The sequence below is a fragment of the Gobio gobio genome (genome assembly GCF_949357685.1).
Source record: "Gobio gobio genome assembly, chromosome: 18".
NCBI classification, from domain to species: domain Eukaryota; kingdom Metazoa; phylum Chordata; class Actinopteri; order Cypriniformes; family Gobionidae; genus Gobio; species Gobio gobio.
Window position 1 is genome coordinate 822,501 of NC_137111.1, and position 17,831 is coordinate 840,331.

At 44.0% G+C, this 17,831-nt stretch overlaps 1 protein-coding gene across 1 annotated transcript in view; it reads right to left on the minus strand.

Moving 5' to 3' along the window:
* The window catches only part of cfap36 (cilia and flagella associated protein 36), a 33,238-nt gene extending 18,032 nt beyond the window's left edge, over nt 1–15,206 (minus strand). The window contains exons 1-5 of the mRNA XM_079842540.1: nt 14,976–15,206; nt 14,788–14,852; nt 14,588–14,686; nt 10,165–10,279; nt 87–174 (exon numbers count right to left, since the gene is read on the minus strand). Coding sequence (XP_079698666.1) covers nt 87–174; nt 10,165–10,279; nt 14,588–14,686; nt 14,788–14,852; nt 14,976–15,078 — 470 coding nt within the window. The 5' untranslated portion in view covers nt 15,079–15,206. The remainder of the gene's footprint in view (nt 1–86; nt 175–10,164; nt 10,280–14,587; nt 14,687–14,787; nt 14,853–14,975) is intronic.
* Between the last annotated feature and the right edge of the window lie 2,625 nt (nt 15,207–17,831).

The following is a 17,831-nucleotide window of genomic DNA, read 5'->3' on the forward strand; positions in this document are numbered from 1 at the left end:
TCACGCTCACCTGATGCGTTCACGCTCACCTGATGAGGTCACGCTCACCTGATGAGGTCAAGCTCACCTGATGCGTTCACGCTCACCTGAGAACCTCCTGAAGAATCTTCATCTCCTGCTGCTCGAGCTCATTCATGACGTCCACACCGTCGGTCAGACACTCGGGCAGCCCACCTGACACACACACACACACACACACACTCCAGTAAAACAGTGAAATATTCCTCCAGTGTAGATCAGCTGTTCTGTGTGAATATACAGGTGCTGGTCATATAATTAGAATATCATCAAAAAGTTTATTTATTTCACTAATTCCATTCAAAAAGTGAAACTTGTATATTATATTCATTCTTTTCACACAGACTGATATATTTCAAATGTTTATTTCTTTTAATTTTGATGATTATAACTGACAACTAAGGAAAATCCCAAATTCAGTATCTCAGAAAATTAGAATATTACTTAAGACCAATACAAAGAAAGGATTTTTAGAAATCTTGGCCAGCTAAAGAGTGTGAGCATGTTGACCTCTGACCTCAGAAAACACAGTGGACCAACACCAGCGCATGACATGGCACCCCAAACCATCACTGACTGTGGAAACTTTACACTGGAGCTCCAGCAGTGTGGATTGTGTGTCTCTCCTCTCTTCCTCCAGACTCTGGACCCGGATTGACTTCATCAGAGAACATAACTCTGGCCACTCAGCAGCTCCAGTCCTGTCTGTCTTTAGCCCAGGTGAGACGCTTCTGACGCTGTCTGTCTTTAGTCCAGGTGAGACGCTTCTGACGCTGACGCTGTCTGTCTTTAGCCCAGGTGAGACGCTTCTGACGCTGTCTGTCTTTAGTCCAGACGAGACGCTTCTGACGCTGTCTGTCTTTAGCCCAGGCGAGACGCTTCTGACGCTGTCTGTCTTTAGCCCAGGCGAGACGCTTCTGATGCTGTCTGTCTTTAGCCCAGGCGAGACGCTTCTGACGCTGTCTGTCTTTAGCCCAGGTGAGACGCTTCTGACGCTGTCTGTCTTTAGCCCAGGTGAGACGCTTCTGACGCTGTCTGTCTTTAGCCCAGGTGAGACGCTTCTGACGCTGTCTGTCTTTAGTCCAGACGAGACGCTTCTGATGCTGTCTGTCTTTAGCCCAGGTGAGACGCTTCTGACGCTGTCTGTCTTTAGCCCAGGTGAGACGCTTCTGACGCTGTCTGTCTTTAGCCCAGGTGAGACGCTTCTGATGCTGTCTGTCTTTAGCCCAGGTGAGACGCTTCTGACGCTGTCTGTCTTTAGCCCAGGTGAGACGCTTCTGACGCTGTCTGTCTTTAGTCCAGACGAGACGCTTCTGACGCTGTCTGTCTTTAGCCCAGGCGAGACGCTTCTGACGCTGACGCTGTCTGTCTTTAGCCCAGGTGAGACGCTTCTGACGCTGTCTGTCTTTAGCCTAGGCGAGACGCTTCTGACGCTGACGCTGTCTGTCTTTAGTCCAGACGAGACGCTTCTGACGCTGTCTGTCTTTAGCCCAGGCGAGACGCTTCTGACGCTGTCTGTCTTTAGCCCAGGTGAGACGCTTCTGACGCTGTCTATCTTTAGCCCAGGTGAGACGCTTCTGACGCTGTCTGTCTTTAGTCCAGGCGAGACGCTTCTGACGCTGTCTGTCTTTAGCCCAGGCGAGACGCTTCTGACGCTGTCTGTCTTTAGCCCAGGCGAGACGCTTCTGACGCTGTCTGTCTTCAGCCCAGGCGAGACGCTTCTGACGCTGTCTGTCTTTAGCCCAGCCGAGACGCTTCTGACGCTGTCTGTCTTTAGTCCAGGCGAGACGCTTCTGACGCTGTCTGTCTTTAGTCCAGGCGAGACACTTCTGACGCTGTCTGTCTTTAGCCCAGGCGAGACGCTTCTGACGCTGTCTGTCTTTAGCCCAGGCAAGACACTTCTGACGCTGTCTGTCTTTAGCCCAGGCGAGACGCTTCTGACGCTGTCTGTCTTTAGCCCAGGTGAGACGCTTCTGACGCTGTCTGTCTTTAGCCCAGGCGAGACGCTTCTGACGCTGTCTGTCTTTAGCCCAGGTGAGACGCTTCTGACGCTGTCTGTCTTTAGCCCAGGCGAGACGCTTCTGACGCTGTCTGTCTTTAGCCCAGGCAAGACACTTCTGACGCTGTCTGTCTTTAGCCCAGGCGAGACGCTTCTGACGCTGTCTGTCTTTAGCCCAGGTGAGACGCTTCTGACGCTGTCTGTCTTTAGCCCAGGCGAGACGCTTCTGACGCTGTCTGTCTTTAGCCCAGGTGAGACGCTTCTGACGCTGTCTGTCTTTAGCCCAGGCGAGACGCTTCTGACGCTGTCTGTCTTTAGCCTAGGCGAGACGCTTCTGACGCTGTCTGTCTTTAGCCCAGGCGAGACGCTTCTGACGCTGTCTGTCTTTAGCCCAGGCGAGACGCTTCTGACGCTGTCTGTCTTTAGCCCAGGCGAGACGCTTCTGACGCTGACGCTGTCTGTCTTTAGCCCAGGCGAGACGCTTCTGACGCTGTCTGTCTTTAGCCCAGGCGAGACGCTTCTGACGCTGTCTGTCTTTAGCCCAGGCGAGACGCTTCTGACGCTGTCTGTCTTTAGCCCAGCCGAGACGCTTCTGACGCTGTCTGTCTTTAGTCCAGGCGAGACGCTTCTGACGCTGTCTGTCTTTAGTCCAGGCGAGACGCTTCTGACGCTGTCTGTCTTTAGCCCAGGTGAGACGCTTCTGACGCTGTCTGTCTTTAGTCCAGGCGAGACGCTTCTGACGCTGTCTGTCTTTAGTCCAGGCGAGACGCTTCTGACGCTGTCTGTCTTTAGTCCAGGCGAGACGCTTCTGACGCTGTCTGTCTTTAGCCCAGGCGAGACGCTTCTGACGCTGTCTGTCTTTAGTCCAGGTGAGACGCTACTGACGCTGTCTGTCTTTAGTCCAGGTGAGACGCTACTGACGCTGTCTGTCTTTAGCCCAGGCGAGACGCTTCTGACGCTGTCTGTCTTTAGCCCAGGCGAGACGCTTCTGACGCTGTCTGTCTTTAGCCCAGGCGAGACGCTTCTGACGCTGTCTGTCTTTAGCCCAGGTGAGACGCTTCTGACGCTGTCTGTCTTTAGCCCAGGCGAGACGCTTCTGACGCTGTCTGTCTTCAGCCCAGGTGAGACGCTTCTGACGCTGTCTGTCTTTAGCCCAGGTGAGATGCTTCTGACGCTGTCTGTCTTTAGTCCAGACGAGACGCTTCTGACGCTGTCTGTCTTTAGCCCAGGTGAGACGCTTCTGACGCTGTCTGTCTTTAGTCCAGACGAGACGCTTCTGACGCTGTCTGTCTTTAGCCCAGACGAGACGCTTCTGACGCTGTCTGTCTTTAGCCCAGGCGAGACGCTTCTGACGCTGTCTGTCTTTAGCCCAGGCGAGACACTTCTGACGCTGTCTGTCTTTATCCCAGGCGAGATGCTTCTGACGCTGTCTGTCTTTAGCCCAGGTGAGACGCTTCTGACGCTGTCTGTCTTTAACCCAGGTGAGACGCTTCTGACGCTGTCTGTCTTTAGCCCAGGCGAGACTCTTCTGACGCTGTCTGTCTTTATCCCAGGTGAGACGCTTCTGACGCTGTCTGTTGGTCAAGAGTGCGACAGCTGAAACCCATGTCTTGCATACGTCTGTGTGTAGTGGTTCTTGAAGCACTGACTCCAGCTCCAGTCCACTCTTTGTGAATCTCCTCCACATTTTTGAATAGGTTTTGTTTCACAATCCTCTCCAGGGTGCGGTTATCCCTATTGCTTGTACACTTTTTTCTAGCACATCTTTTCCTTCCCTTTGTCTCTCTATTAATGTGCTTGGACACAGAGCTCTGAGCCTCTTTTGCAACTTGCCCTCCTTGTGCAAGGGGTCAAAGGTCGTCTTTTGGACAGCTGTCAGGTCAGCTTCTTCCCTATGATTGTGTGGCCTACAGAACTAGACTGAGAGACCATTTAAAGGCATTTGCAGGTGTTTTGAGTAGAGGTCAACCTTTTCATCGGTTTTGCAGATTAATCGGTACCAATAGCTGATTGGTGGAACAATCGGTTATCGGCAAAAAAATCCACACCGATAGTTTTCCCGTGTTGCATCCGTTGGTGGAGCGGCTGAGACGGGTGCGCTGTTATCACACAGGACGAGAGCTCTGAGAAGGGTCTGCTGGCATTATAAAGCACGAGAGCGGCCTCTAGAGGCGAAAAAAACCCTCACGTGTGTTGTTTACATTACCACGCGCTGCACAGAGAGTGCTGACACATCAGATGTTCAACAGCGAAACGGTATGAATACTGAACACTACAGTACTTGTTGCCAAATCATTATAAAGTCATTCATTTCTTGACTAGATGCTGCATTAACAGGTAAAGAACAGCAGTGTGTGTTTTTGTTGACGAGGCTGAGGATGCTAATATTAGCAGAACCTCAAGCAGGTAAAACAATGTGATAAAAACACACGCAAGTCCGACTCAAATGTTGCATATAAAATTAGTGATGTGAGAAAGCAAACTGTATCATCATGCTGCCGACAGAAACATAAACAAAGCAGAAGCGCACTCGTTTTTTATTAGATACTCTCCTTCTAAAAAAGCAGACTGTTTGGATTTATATGAAATGGTAACACTACAATAAGATTCACTACAACACATCCTTGTTGCACAGGGACTTACATAGTGTTACCTATGAAATGTACATGCATGTTTCTAGGTTATAGGTAAAGAAACAAATTTGACCTGTAATATTTTAATGTTTGAATTATTTTCTAAAAGAATTATGTTAGAACTTCTCATTTTAATATTCATATTTATATGTTTTTAATGTAGCACATTTTCAAAGTTCAGCACTGTTTTAATTATGTTTTTTTATCCAGTATCCATTTGAAAAACTATTGGTCGATTAATCGGTTATCGGAAAGTACGGTCCAACCTAGTTATTGGTATCGGTAAAATCCACTATCGGTCGAGCTCTAGTTGTGAGTTCATCAGCTGATTAGAGTGTCTTCAATATTCAACCTTTCACAATATTCTCATTTTCTGAGATACTGAATTTGGGATTTTCCTTAGTTGTCAGTTATAATTATCAAAATTAAAAGAAATAAACATTTGAAATATATCAGTCTGTGTGTAATGAATGAATATAATATACAAGTTTCACTTTTTGAATGGAATTAGTGAAATCAACTTTTAGATGATATTTACTAATTATATGACCAGCACCTGTATAGTAAAGTGTCATTTATTCCTGTGATCAAAGCTGCATTTATCATCATTACTCCAGTCTTCAGAATCATATGACCCTTCACTAATCACTCTCATATGAGGATTGATTGTGATTATTGGTCATTTGTGACCGGCCGATCGCTGTAAACACTTCACTGCAGTGAATCTGTTAGGCCCCGTTCACACCGCAAGTCTTAATGCTCCATTCTGATTTTTGCTTTTATTTCAAAATGTTTGTGTAATGGAAGCGGTAGCATTAATGAGCAGGTGCTGAAGAGGACAAGAACGAAGAGAAAGAGAGCAAAATGTGTTATTTTGGCCTTTTGCGGGTTTAACGGCTGACAGCTGAGTTTATCGCCCATAACACGGCTAATCTCGTTATAAAATGGGCGATGCGACCACGACCGCTTCGGTTGTTAGAATCATTTACTTCTTTAAATTTACCTTTAAGACTCTTCACCTTCCTTTGGCACTGAAGCTACGTTCTTCTGTGTCCCCGTTCTTCCATTTCGTGTGCTATTTTTTCAAAAATGGAGCGGTTACGGTAAGGATCCTTCTAGTTTAGCTTGAATTGAAGCATCTCCCCATATACTAATAAAGTCTAACACACCTCACTCTCCCTCCATTGACTCGCTCCATCGCTGTTCTCCATATCTAGTCAAGTTTTTAATGTTACTGTCTGTGTCTGTTGTGTCTAGGGCTAACTCGCCGGTGCATAATTGTGACAAATGTCGACGTAGATTGACGTAAAAGTCGCATCAAATCCACCTTGGTTGTTCACACTGCGGCCACATTGAAAACATCAGATCTGGGTCTGATTCAGGACCACATATGTATGTGGTCTAAATCTGATTTGAAAAAATCAGATCTGGGCCAGATTTGAGTGTTCACACTACCTCTGAAGAAGTCTGACCTGGTCACTTGACCCCAAAAAAAATCTGATTTGGGCCACTTTTGCCTGCAGTGTGAACGGGGCCTTATTGGTGAACTCTATGTGATGTGGCCAGTGTTAATAAAGCATCGTTCAATCATTAATGCTGGTTCATACACCAGTGCTTCACTCTATAAACACATCAGCCACTGGAACATGGGCACTCACTTCTGCCACCACAAACGCTTACATCTCGCAGAACATCGCCTGAAGCAACGATCGTCGTTTCTGGACCGCTTCCCACGTACCGACTAGGACATGAAAAGTTCAGTAGATTATTTGCTCTAAATGAATGGTTAATGTCATGGTGTAATGAACAGAAGCTGCTCTTTGTAAATAATTGGAATCTGTTCTGGGAGCGACCTAGGCTCTTCCGTCCTGATGGCCTTCACCCCAGCAGAATCGGAGCGGCTCTTCTGTCGGACAACATCTCCAGGGCGTTGAACACAATATGACTAGTAAGTCAAAGTCCAAATCACAGTATTTGCTGTCCTAACTTAATTGACATAAGTACCAATGTAGAACATTATATAGAAACTGTGTCTATTCCTCGTTTAGTGAGGTCAAACATTAAATCTACTGTAGGATCTAGGAAAAATCTAATTGTGATTAAACCAGAAAATCGCAATATTAGTGAACAAAAACAATTTCTAAAACTAGGTCTTCTAAACATTAGATCGCTCACACCTAAGGCGGTTATTGTAAATGAAATGGTCACAGATAATAGTTTCGATGTACTTTGCCTTACTGAAACCTGGCTTAAGCCAAAAGATTATTTCGGTCTAAATGAGTCTACTCCGCCAGGATACTGTTATAAGCATGAGCCCCGTCTGATTGGTCGTGGCAGCGGTGTTGCAACAATCTATAGAGATATTCTTAATGTTACCCAGAAAACAGGTCACAGGTTAAATTCATTTGAAGTACTAGTGCTAAATGTTACGCTATTAGATGTAAGAAAGAAATCTGTATTATCTCTAGCCTTGGCTACTGTATATAGACCTCCAGGGCCCTATGCTGATTTCCTAAAAGAGTTTGCAGACTTTCTCTCAGATCTATTGGTCAACGTCGATAAAGCATTAATTGTTGGAGATTTTAACATACACGTAGATAACACAAATGACGCGTTAGGGGCTGCGTTTACAGATCTATTAAACTCCTTTGGGGTCAAGCAAAACGTCACTGGTCCCACTCATCGTCTTAATCACACACTAGATTTAATTATATCACATGGAACCAACCCAACCGATATAGATATTATACCACAAAGTGATGATGTCACTGACCATTACATGGTAACTTGCATACTGCGTACTGCTGAAATCTGTCATGTTGCGCCACGTTATCGACCAGGCAGAACAATCCTTCCAACCACTATAGATAGATTCTCAAATAGCTTACCTGATCTGTCTCAGCTGCTCAGTGAACCCAAACAAACAGATGAACTAGAGGAAATGACTAGCAGTATGAGCACCATTTCCTCTAGTACATTAGAAATTGTTGCACCAATTAGATTAAAAAAGGTTAAAGAGAAAACTAAAGCACCATGGTACAACAGTGCTACACATGTTATCAAGAGAGAAACTCGTAACTTAGAGCGTAAATGGAAACAAACTAATTTAGAGGTCTTTAGAATTGCGTGGAAAGATAGTATGTCACGTTATAAAAAGGCCCTAAAAGCAGCCAGGGCTGAGCATCTCCACAAAATAATAGAAAATAACCAAAATAATCCAAGGTTTTTATTTAACACTGTGGCTAGACTAACAAATAAACAAACATCGCCTAAGCAAAATATTCCGTCACAGTTTAGTAGTAATGATTTTATGAACTTCTTCACTGAGAAAATAGAAAGCATCAGAAACAAAATTGTAAATGTACAATCATTAATGATGTCTTATGATTCAACCGCAACTATCGCCCCTCAAGAACTACTACACCGCTTTACAACTATAGGACAGGAAGAGCTAAATAAACTTATCATTGCATCTAAACCAACAACATGTTTATTAGATCCAATACCCACTAAACTACTGAAAGAGTTGTTACCTGTAGTGGAAGAGCCTCTTCTCAATATTATTAACTCATCTTTATCTTTAGGTCATGTTCCAAGAATATTCAAGTTGGCAGTCATTAAACCTCTCATTAAGAAGCCACAATTAGATCATAATAACCTGGCAAATTACAGACCAATTTCAAATCTTCCATTCATGTCTAAAATACTAGAAAAAGTTGTGTCCGCTCAATTGTGCTCTTTCTTGCAAGAAAATGATATCTATGAAAAATTTCAATCAGGATTCAGGCCGCATCACAGCACAGAAACCGCACTCGTTAAAATCACAAATGATTTACTTCTAGCTTCTGACCAAGGCTGTATCTCAATACTAGTTCTACTCGATCTTAGTGCTGCGTTCGATACTATAGATCATAAAATACTCTTAGATCGACTTCAAAATTATACTGGTGTTCAGGGACAGGCATTAAACTGGTTTAGATCGTACTTATCAGACCGCTACCATTTTGTCTGTCTAAATGGGGAAAAATCAAAGATAACATCAGTAGACTATGGGGTGCCGCAAGGATCCGTGCTAGGCCCTCTGCTATTCTCTATATATATGCTGCCACTTGGTAATATTATAAGAAAACATGGAATTAATTTCCACTGTTATGCTGATGACACTCAATTATATATTTCATCACGACCAGATGAAAACGCTAAATTATCTAAACTGACAGCGTGTGTTGAAGATATTAAATACTGGATGACGTGTAATTTTCTGCTATTGAATTCAGATAAAACGGAGGTATTACTTATTGGTCCAAAAAACTGCCCACAAAACCTCTCACAATACAATTTTAACTTGGAAGGATGTCCTGTCGCTTTATCCACTACAGTAAGAGACCTGGGTGTTATATTAGACCGCAACCTGACATTCGAAAATCATATTTCATATGTTACAAGAACGGCATTTTTCCATCTTAGAAACATTGCTAAGCTACGTAACATGCTATCTATTTCTGATGCAGAAAAGTTAGTTCATGCATTCATGACCTCGAGACTAGATTACTGTAATGCTTTATTAGCTGGTTGTCCTGCATCATCAATAAACAAGCTACAGTTAGTCCAAAACGCGGCTGCTAGAGTTCTTACTAGGTCAAGAAAATATGATCATATAACACCAATTTTATCATCCCTACACTGGTTACCTATTAAGTTCCGTATCAATTACAAAGTATTGCTACTGACCTATAAAGCCCTAAATGGTTTAGCTCCAGTGTATCTAACGGATCTTCAATCCATGGCGCTCTTTAAGATCACTAAACTCGAGGCTTCTGGTCATTCCTAGGATATCTAAGTCCACTAAAGGAGGGAGGGCTTTTTCACATTTAGCTCCTAAACTCTGGAATAGTCTTCCTGATATTGTTCGAGGTTCAGACTCGCTGTCCCAGTTTAAAACTAGATTAAAGACGCATCTCTTTAGCCAAGCATTCACATTATAAATACGTTTTATACTACAGTTAAATCGCACCAACAGCATTAATACTCTGAACAGCAGCTATGCTAATTATTTCCCATCTGCTTTTCTGTTGTTATCTCGGGACACTAGTGTGATGAGACGACTCAACGCCAGCGTTGTTATGGCCTAAAATAATACATGATTGATTAACTTATTCTAACATTTTTCTTTAACATTCTCTTTCTAACATTTTTCAATGTACATTTATAAAATGCACTTTCTGTAAAGCTGCTTTGAAACGATGTGTATTGTGAAAAGCGCTATACAAATAAATTTGAATTGAATTGAATTGAATCTCGCAATTCTGACTTTATTTCTTACAATTGCGAGTTCTTGCAATTCTGAGTTTAGATATAACTGGAGAATTAAAGTCAGAATTGTGAGATATACTGCAAGATTCAAGCCTCCATATGAGAGCGTGAGTAAATCAGTCAGCATGTAAAATATAATACATTTGATGAACACACACACACACACACACACACACACACACACATTAGTGGTGTACATACCGTTTCTCTCTTTGATGACGTGCAGCGCCTGCAGCTGAAGCTCCATGTTCTTCTGGACCATCAGAGAGCGGAACATCTGGAAATCATTGGTAGCAAGAACGGGCTGGAAAACCGCCTGTTAGAGAAGAACACACAGTTATCATCCCGCCTCACATTACCCATGAGCACACACACACACATCGCCTCTTCCTGCGGTCCAGAGACAGAAATCCACAGGACTGACCTGTGAACAGTCCATCACTGTCCGGACTCAATGACCCGGCTCATCGTCCACAAACCTGTGTGAGCTCCACTGTCTCCATAGCACACAGAAGCCGCACAGGTGTCACAGCTCGGGAATTATTCACCACTATATGAAGAAATATGCATTTCAAATCAAACCTGTTTATTACAGACGTCATCGAAGGCTAAGAGACGTAACCTTACACTGAGACTGTGAGATAAGGTTGTGTAAAGTGTAAATGTCAAGCTTTATTTCTGTCCCAGTGTCTCATGTGATGCACAAGGTCAGCTCTGATTGGCTGTGGGTGAGCGTTCGCGGTGAAGCGCTGAAAATCTTCTTTACGGTGTTTATTTGCATCAATGACTGACTTCAGCCGATCAGCAGTTTCTAGCTCAGGTCAGTCTCACGTCTCACTGACCCAGATCTCTAATCTCCGGCATGACTCTCTCAGGCTCTGCTCAGGGCAGGCTGGGATGCTTTCAGGATCAACAGCAGAAATCAAGCGTCATGAAGGATTCTGGGCCTCGGGAACGAGATCAGCGGACCCATGAGTGTCCATGGCAACTAATGAAACTACAGAATACAGGAAATGAGATGAAAACATGACACTAACCGCTAGATCACAGATGGAAAACATGTGTTTCAATGCTTCTAACAGTTACTGAGGTTGAGCCAAACACCTCAGACTAGTTCACAAAAGTATGTTTTTGAAATAATGTCCAATATTTAACGAAAGGTTCGGCTGACAGCGGCGTCCTACAGACAAAGTCTCTCAGTATCAGGGATTCTATCATATGATATGAATGGGAGAAACACATAAATCGCATGATATGCAATCCTTAATGAATGTGAGAGACAGCGCCCCCTGGTGGACGATTTCTTTCCAAAGACACCACATGCCAATTTTCAAGTCAATCGGACTGACTGTAGTGTAGCTGTTTTCATGTTATAGCGCCACCGAGTGGCCAGGCGCTGCGTCCTTTTTCTCGCGACCACAGACCGAGCCCGTACACAGGTGTACCGAGTTTGGGGAAAGATTTCATTTCTTTCAATAGGGATAGCCGTTTTAGTAAAAGTGGCCACGCCCACTTCTTTCTTTTTTGGTGTCCTGTTACAGATGTGAATCGAAATTCTGACCATCAGACTGCAGAGAGTCTTTCTGCACTGGTTCGGTTCCGATCGAGCGAAACACCTAGGACTAGTTTACAAAATCCCAAATACCCGGGAAATGAGCCATTCCGTCCTCTTGAGCTGTAGCGCCCCCTTCAGGCCGATCGGTGGCGCTGTAGTCGGTGTGAGCACCACCAGCCCTCAGAGTCCACAGCCTCGGTTTGGTCTGCCTGATCAGGTCTAGAGGAGAACGCTGATCCTTGGAAAATATAATAACTACAGTAGGTTCAGCACTACACCTAGTAATCCACAACAGCGTTTCCATGGGCGTCAGAACTATTGTATGAGGGCGGGATAAGACCCACCCACTTTTTACGACCAATGATATTGGACCCACTCACTTTTACCGTCTGTAATTCAGCACGTCTGTTTACCCCTAACAGATAAACACTTGTTATTAAACACGTTAGACGCTGTATATTTATATTTATGCATTTGGCAGACACTTTTATCCAAAGCGACTGACAGTGCCCTTATTACAGGGACAATCCCCCTGGAGCATCATGGAGTAAAGCCTTGCTCAAGGACACACTGGTGGTGACCGCTGGGATCGAACCAGCAACCTTCTGCATACCAGTTCAGTGGTTTAACCCACTGGACCACCATCTCACGCTTTATTTCCACTTTTCTAACATTTTCTTCATTTTTATTGAAAATAAATGCCTTTCCGCTCTGATCTGTGATGGGAAAGGGAGTAGAGTGAGTTCAGCAAGAGGCGGATTCGGTTTGCGTCTAAACTCCAAAGTTGTCCAGCCAGACGTGTAGTAAACACGGCACTTCATGTAAATGGAATCTACTCCAGTGAATGTTTTGCTTCCGACGCCCATGAGCATTTCTGTGACTTTACAAAAACATTGAGCGATTTAATACGGTGTTCAGAAGAGAGGATGATCTGCAGCACTACATTTTAAACCAGTAAATCCACCAGCCCGAGCCACTGAAGGGGATCCATTATGCAGAAAACACTTTTACATGTGTTTGAACACTAATGTGTGTCTGCAGTGTGTACAAAACCTCCCTACAGTGGCACAAATCCACACACTAATCCTCAGAAATCACAAGCCGTTTGCAATTTCTAGCAGTGTGATGTCAGATATGCGTAGGCTCCGCCCACAACTGCTGACAGACTCCGCCCTATTAGCATAGACCCCACCCACAACTGCTGACGGACTCCGCCCTATTAGCATAGACCCCACCCACAACTGCTGACAGACTCCGCCCTATTCGCATAGTCCCCACCCACAACTGCTGACAGACTCCGCCCTATTAGCATAGTCCCCACCCACAACTGCCGACGGACTCCGCCCTATTCGCATAGTCCCCACCCACAACTGCTGACAGACTCCGCCCTATTAGCATAGACCCCACCCACAACTGCTGATGGACTCCGCCCTATTAGCATAGTCCCCACCCACAACTGCTGACGGACTCCGCCCTATTTGCATAGTCCCCACCCACAACTGCTGACGGACTCCACCCTATTAGCATAGTCCCCACCCACAACTGCTGACGGACTCCGCCCTATTAGCATAGTCCCCACCCACAACTGCTGACAGACTCCGCCCTATTAGCATAGTCCCCACCCACAACTGCTGACAGACTCCGCCCTATTAGCATAGTCCCCACCCACAACTGCTGACGGACTCCACCCTATTAGCATAGTCCCCACCCACAACTGCTGACGGACTCCGCCCTATTAGCATAGACCCCACCCACAACTGCTGACGGACTCCACCCTATTAGCATAGACCCCACCCACAACTGCTGACGGACTCCGCCCTATTAGCATAGTCCCCACCCACAACTGCTGACAGACTCCGCCCTATTAGCATAGTCCCCACCCACAACTGCTGACAGACTCCACCCTATTAGCATAGTCCCCACCCACAACTGCTGACGGACTCCACCCTATTAGCATAGTCCCCACCCACAACTGCTGACGGACTCCACCCTATTAGCACAGACCCCGCCCACAACTGCTGACAGACTCCACCCTATTAGCACAGACCCCGCCCACAATTGCTGACGGACTCCACCCTATTAGCACAGACCCCGCCCACAACTGCTGACGGACTCCACCCTATTAGCACAGACCCCGCCCACAACTGCTGACGGACTCCACCCTATTAGCATAGTCCCCACCCACAACTGCTGACGGACTCCACCCTATTAGCATAGACCCCACCCACAACTGCTGACGGACTCCACCCTATTAGCACAGACCCCGCCCACAACTGCTGACGGACTCCACCCTATTAGCATAGTCCCCACCCACAACTGCTGACAGACTCCGCCCTATTAGCACAGACCCCGCCCCTCAGTCCTCTGGTTTATTAAAGCTGCTGAAGGTATTGAGTGGAGAGCAGTGAGTGAGTTTCCGTGGTTTTATTCATATTATCAGTAGATAGAGCAGTAGGTACTGTACACACACGTGATAATATTTACGTTCACACACATAACCGACTGTGTTTATGTGAACTGTGTGTGTTTTTGTCATAACCGTGTGTGTTTGACAGTTTAAGCGCAATAAGACGTGAAAGAGAGCGGAGTCTCCTCAATAACTAGCGTCACATAAACAATCCTCTCAGCGTTCAGTGTGTGTGTGTGTGTGTGTGTGTGTGTGTGTGTGTGTGTGTGTGTGTGTGTATGTGATCACTAAGTGTTCAGTGTGTATCTCTTCCTGAGTCTCTCGTGTGTGTGTGACTCCGGCTCAAACATGTACGGCTGCTCCACAGCTGCTCATTTCTGACATTAGTCTGAGTGAGATTGGCCTGTTTTGTTGTTGATGGAGTATCTGAAGTATCTGGGTGCAGCAGCTAATTTGCATCTAAAGGGACACACACACAAACTGTGTTTTTGCTCACACACAAATAGAGACAAATGTGACGCTATAATAAATGATCTGAGGGTGTTCTGAGCTGAAACTTCACACACACACTCTGGCCTCATCATCAGTCACATGATCTGCGCGCGTCTGAGGCGCATTATAACGCGCAGTAATCCGCAGATGAGATGTGAGGAGACTCATACCTGTAGAGCTTTGGAGCTGGTGAAAGACGAGCACGCGCGCAGAAACTGCTGCTCACTGATGCCCACCTCCTGCATGTAGTTCTCCAGCAGCCGCTCCACCTGTCAATCACAGCAGCTGTCAATCATTCAGTGCGCTCGAGGAGGAGGATGATGATGATGATGAAGCGGCTTTAACGCGCGTCAGAGCGGCGCTCGCTCACCAGCTGCTTGTACTGCTGATGGATCTCTGTGTAGGTCAGCTTATTCTCATCCTCTTCATCGAACACTGAAACACACACACACACACACACACACACACACACACACACACACACACACACACAGGGCATTCACATGCACGCGCAGAGCATCATATCGCGGAGGCTGCGCGCGGACAGTGTGTCCATACCCGAGCAGTTGTTCTCCATGAAGTCCGCCAGCGGGATGAGCCAGTCCGGGCTGCCCAGGAACCCCGCGACGCTCTCCAGCACCCACTCTCCGTCCTCGGCCATGATCGCGCTCACGCTCGCGTCCCTCCACACATCATCCACACACCAGTGTGCTCCTGAGAACAGAGTGTGTTACAAACAAACGCCAGCACCCCGGATGTGATGTGTGCAACATAATCTGCGACCATAGCAACCGATGGCGTCACTGCGGGCGTCACAGCCTCTCCTCCGGCTTGTGTGTGTGAGTACCGCCGCCTCCTGCGCTGGAGAGCTGGAGCTGGAGCTGGAGACCCTGACATCAACATGGACAGCTCTTGGGCTTCTCCTGCATGATTCATCTGTGTGTTAAATTCATGTTCCTGGTAATCTTCAATCAGAATAACTTCCTCTTACAGCGAAAGAAACACTGTGCATAATAACATGAAGAATAAAAAACAAGAAATACATCACAAAACAATACAAATAAAATAACAGAGCAAGAGAAAATAAATAAATACAATTATGCAAGGTTACACTGCAAAAAATGCTCTTCTTACTTAGTAATTTTGTCTTGTTTCTCGTCTAAACATCTGAAAAAAAAAAATCTAGATGCATGTATACCTACTGCATAAGTAAAGTATTTTTTCTTGTTTTCTTGAAAATCAAATCAAAATGAAGCGAGTTTTTGCTAAAACAAGCAAAATGAGGAAAATAATATTTTTTTCTGGTTGAAATCTTGTGTCTTGTTTCTGTCCCAAACAGAAATAAGATTCTTTTTCTCAGCCCATTGGCAGATCATTTTGAGTTTTTGCTTAAACAAGCAAAATGATCTGCCAATGGGCTGAGAAAAATAATCTTATTTCTGTTTGGGACAGAAACAAGACACAAGATTTCAACCAGAAAAAAATATAATTTTCCTCATTTTGCTTGTTTTAGCAAAGACTCGCTTCATTTAGATTTTTTCTCCCCCAGAAAACAAGAAAAAATCTCTAATGGAATTTTACTTATGTAGTAAAGGCATCTAGATGTAAGAATTTTTGGATATTTAGACTAGAAACAAGACAAAATTAGTAAGTAAGAAGAGTTTTTTTGCGGTGTAAACACTGAAGGCAATCTTTGACTTTTCAAAGACGTTTTGTTTTTAATGCCCATAAAAGACTAAACATGATTTATAGTCAGAAAAACTGACATTTTCTTTTTTCTTTCTTTTTTTTTTCAAACAACAACCAATAAAAAAAAAAAAAAAATATATATATATATATATATATATATATATGAACATACCATAATTGTGTTACCACATAACAAACAAAACAATATCTAAGAATAATCAATTAATAACATGTGTCCGAAAAGGAGCGGGCTGAAGCAAAAGCTTGTTATTTACCCACCCCTTATACAACCATTCAAAATCCCATCATTTATACTATATCTTCATGGCACAATAACAAATAAACCTTTTTTTTTTTTTTTTTTAAACCAAATTTGACCTATTATTAACAACCCATCACCCTTACAGTTTTTCTCAGTCGCTTTGGTACATTTCTCAGATCAGAACTGAAATTCTCGAAGCGACCTGTTCAATCTTCACATCATTGTGTCACTTCTGCACATCAAAAAAGCAGTTTCTCATTTCTTTGAACAAGTTGCAAATGCTTGTGTTAATCCATGCAAATGATTATGTCCAATTCTCTGCTGTTTCCTCCATTATCCGCTGCTTATGTCATGTTGATCAGGATGTATTATAATGTGTCTCTGTTGAATAGTCTCACCCCCACAACATTTAGCCATTAGTTCATAGCAGAAGTCTTTACATGCAAAATGGTTGAACAAGTTGTCATAAAATGTCAAGTATATTTCTATACATTTCCGTTAGACGTTCACATTTCTACTTTTGTTTTTCTGGGTTTTTTTTCTTTGTGCTATGCAGTGCTGTCTTTTCCTTTCTGTATCGCAATGACATGATCAACACATTACAGTACAAACAGTAAAAGTGTAAATGTGAATCTTGTCCAGTCTCTTGCATTCAAACTCCCACATACACTGAGGTGTAATCTACAATATACAATAATCGTCATCAAAATTTTAGCCATATTTACATCAGAACATCCCTCCAGAGTACAGTTATATTGACAACATGACTGAGCAAATTGATTGTCTTATTCATACACAATAACTCAAGCTCTGGTCATTCTGATGGCACTGACATGTTCATTGACACACACTCAAAAAAATATTTTGGTCTAAATATAAGTTTTATGTATTTGAATTACATTACAATTTTCCATCCATTTGGACTAAATAGTTTTAACATAAACAAACAAATAAACTTAATGTGATTCATATTTGTCAGTCAAACGTAAATGAAATAGGTAAGTTTTATGTAATGGTACACAGAAAAATGCCCATGATAAATTAACACAGCCTGGTGCACACTACTGAGATAAAGTACCATTGAAGCAGTGTTCAAGTTAATGAGATAATTGAGTGATGATTGAGAATTAATGATGAACACCTGATGATAATGAGCAGAATCACTGACGGAAAGAGAAACACAAGAACTACAACTGACTTCAGCCACAGCCTTAGATGAAATCAACTGAAGATAAAAGAAGACATTAAATCTGAAGATCTTGGCAGAAGAGGATTAAACAACTCCACAAACAGCATTACCAGCTTCACGCATTATTAACCAGACTGACTTTATTTCTGTAATTTTCTGTTTATAGTTTTGTTTGAAGTCACCATGCTGGAGATCAGTGTCTGCTTTAGTTGGGCTCTTAACTCTCTAACTTTTTTCTCTAGCTCCTTTAACTGTGTGTTTATAAAGCACATTT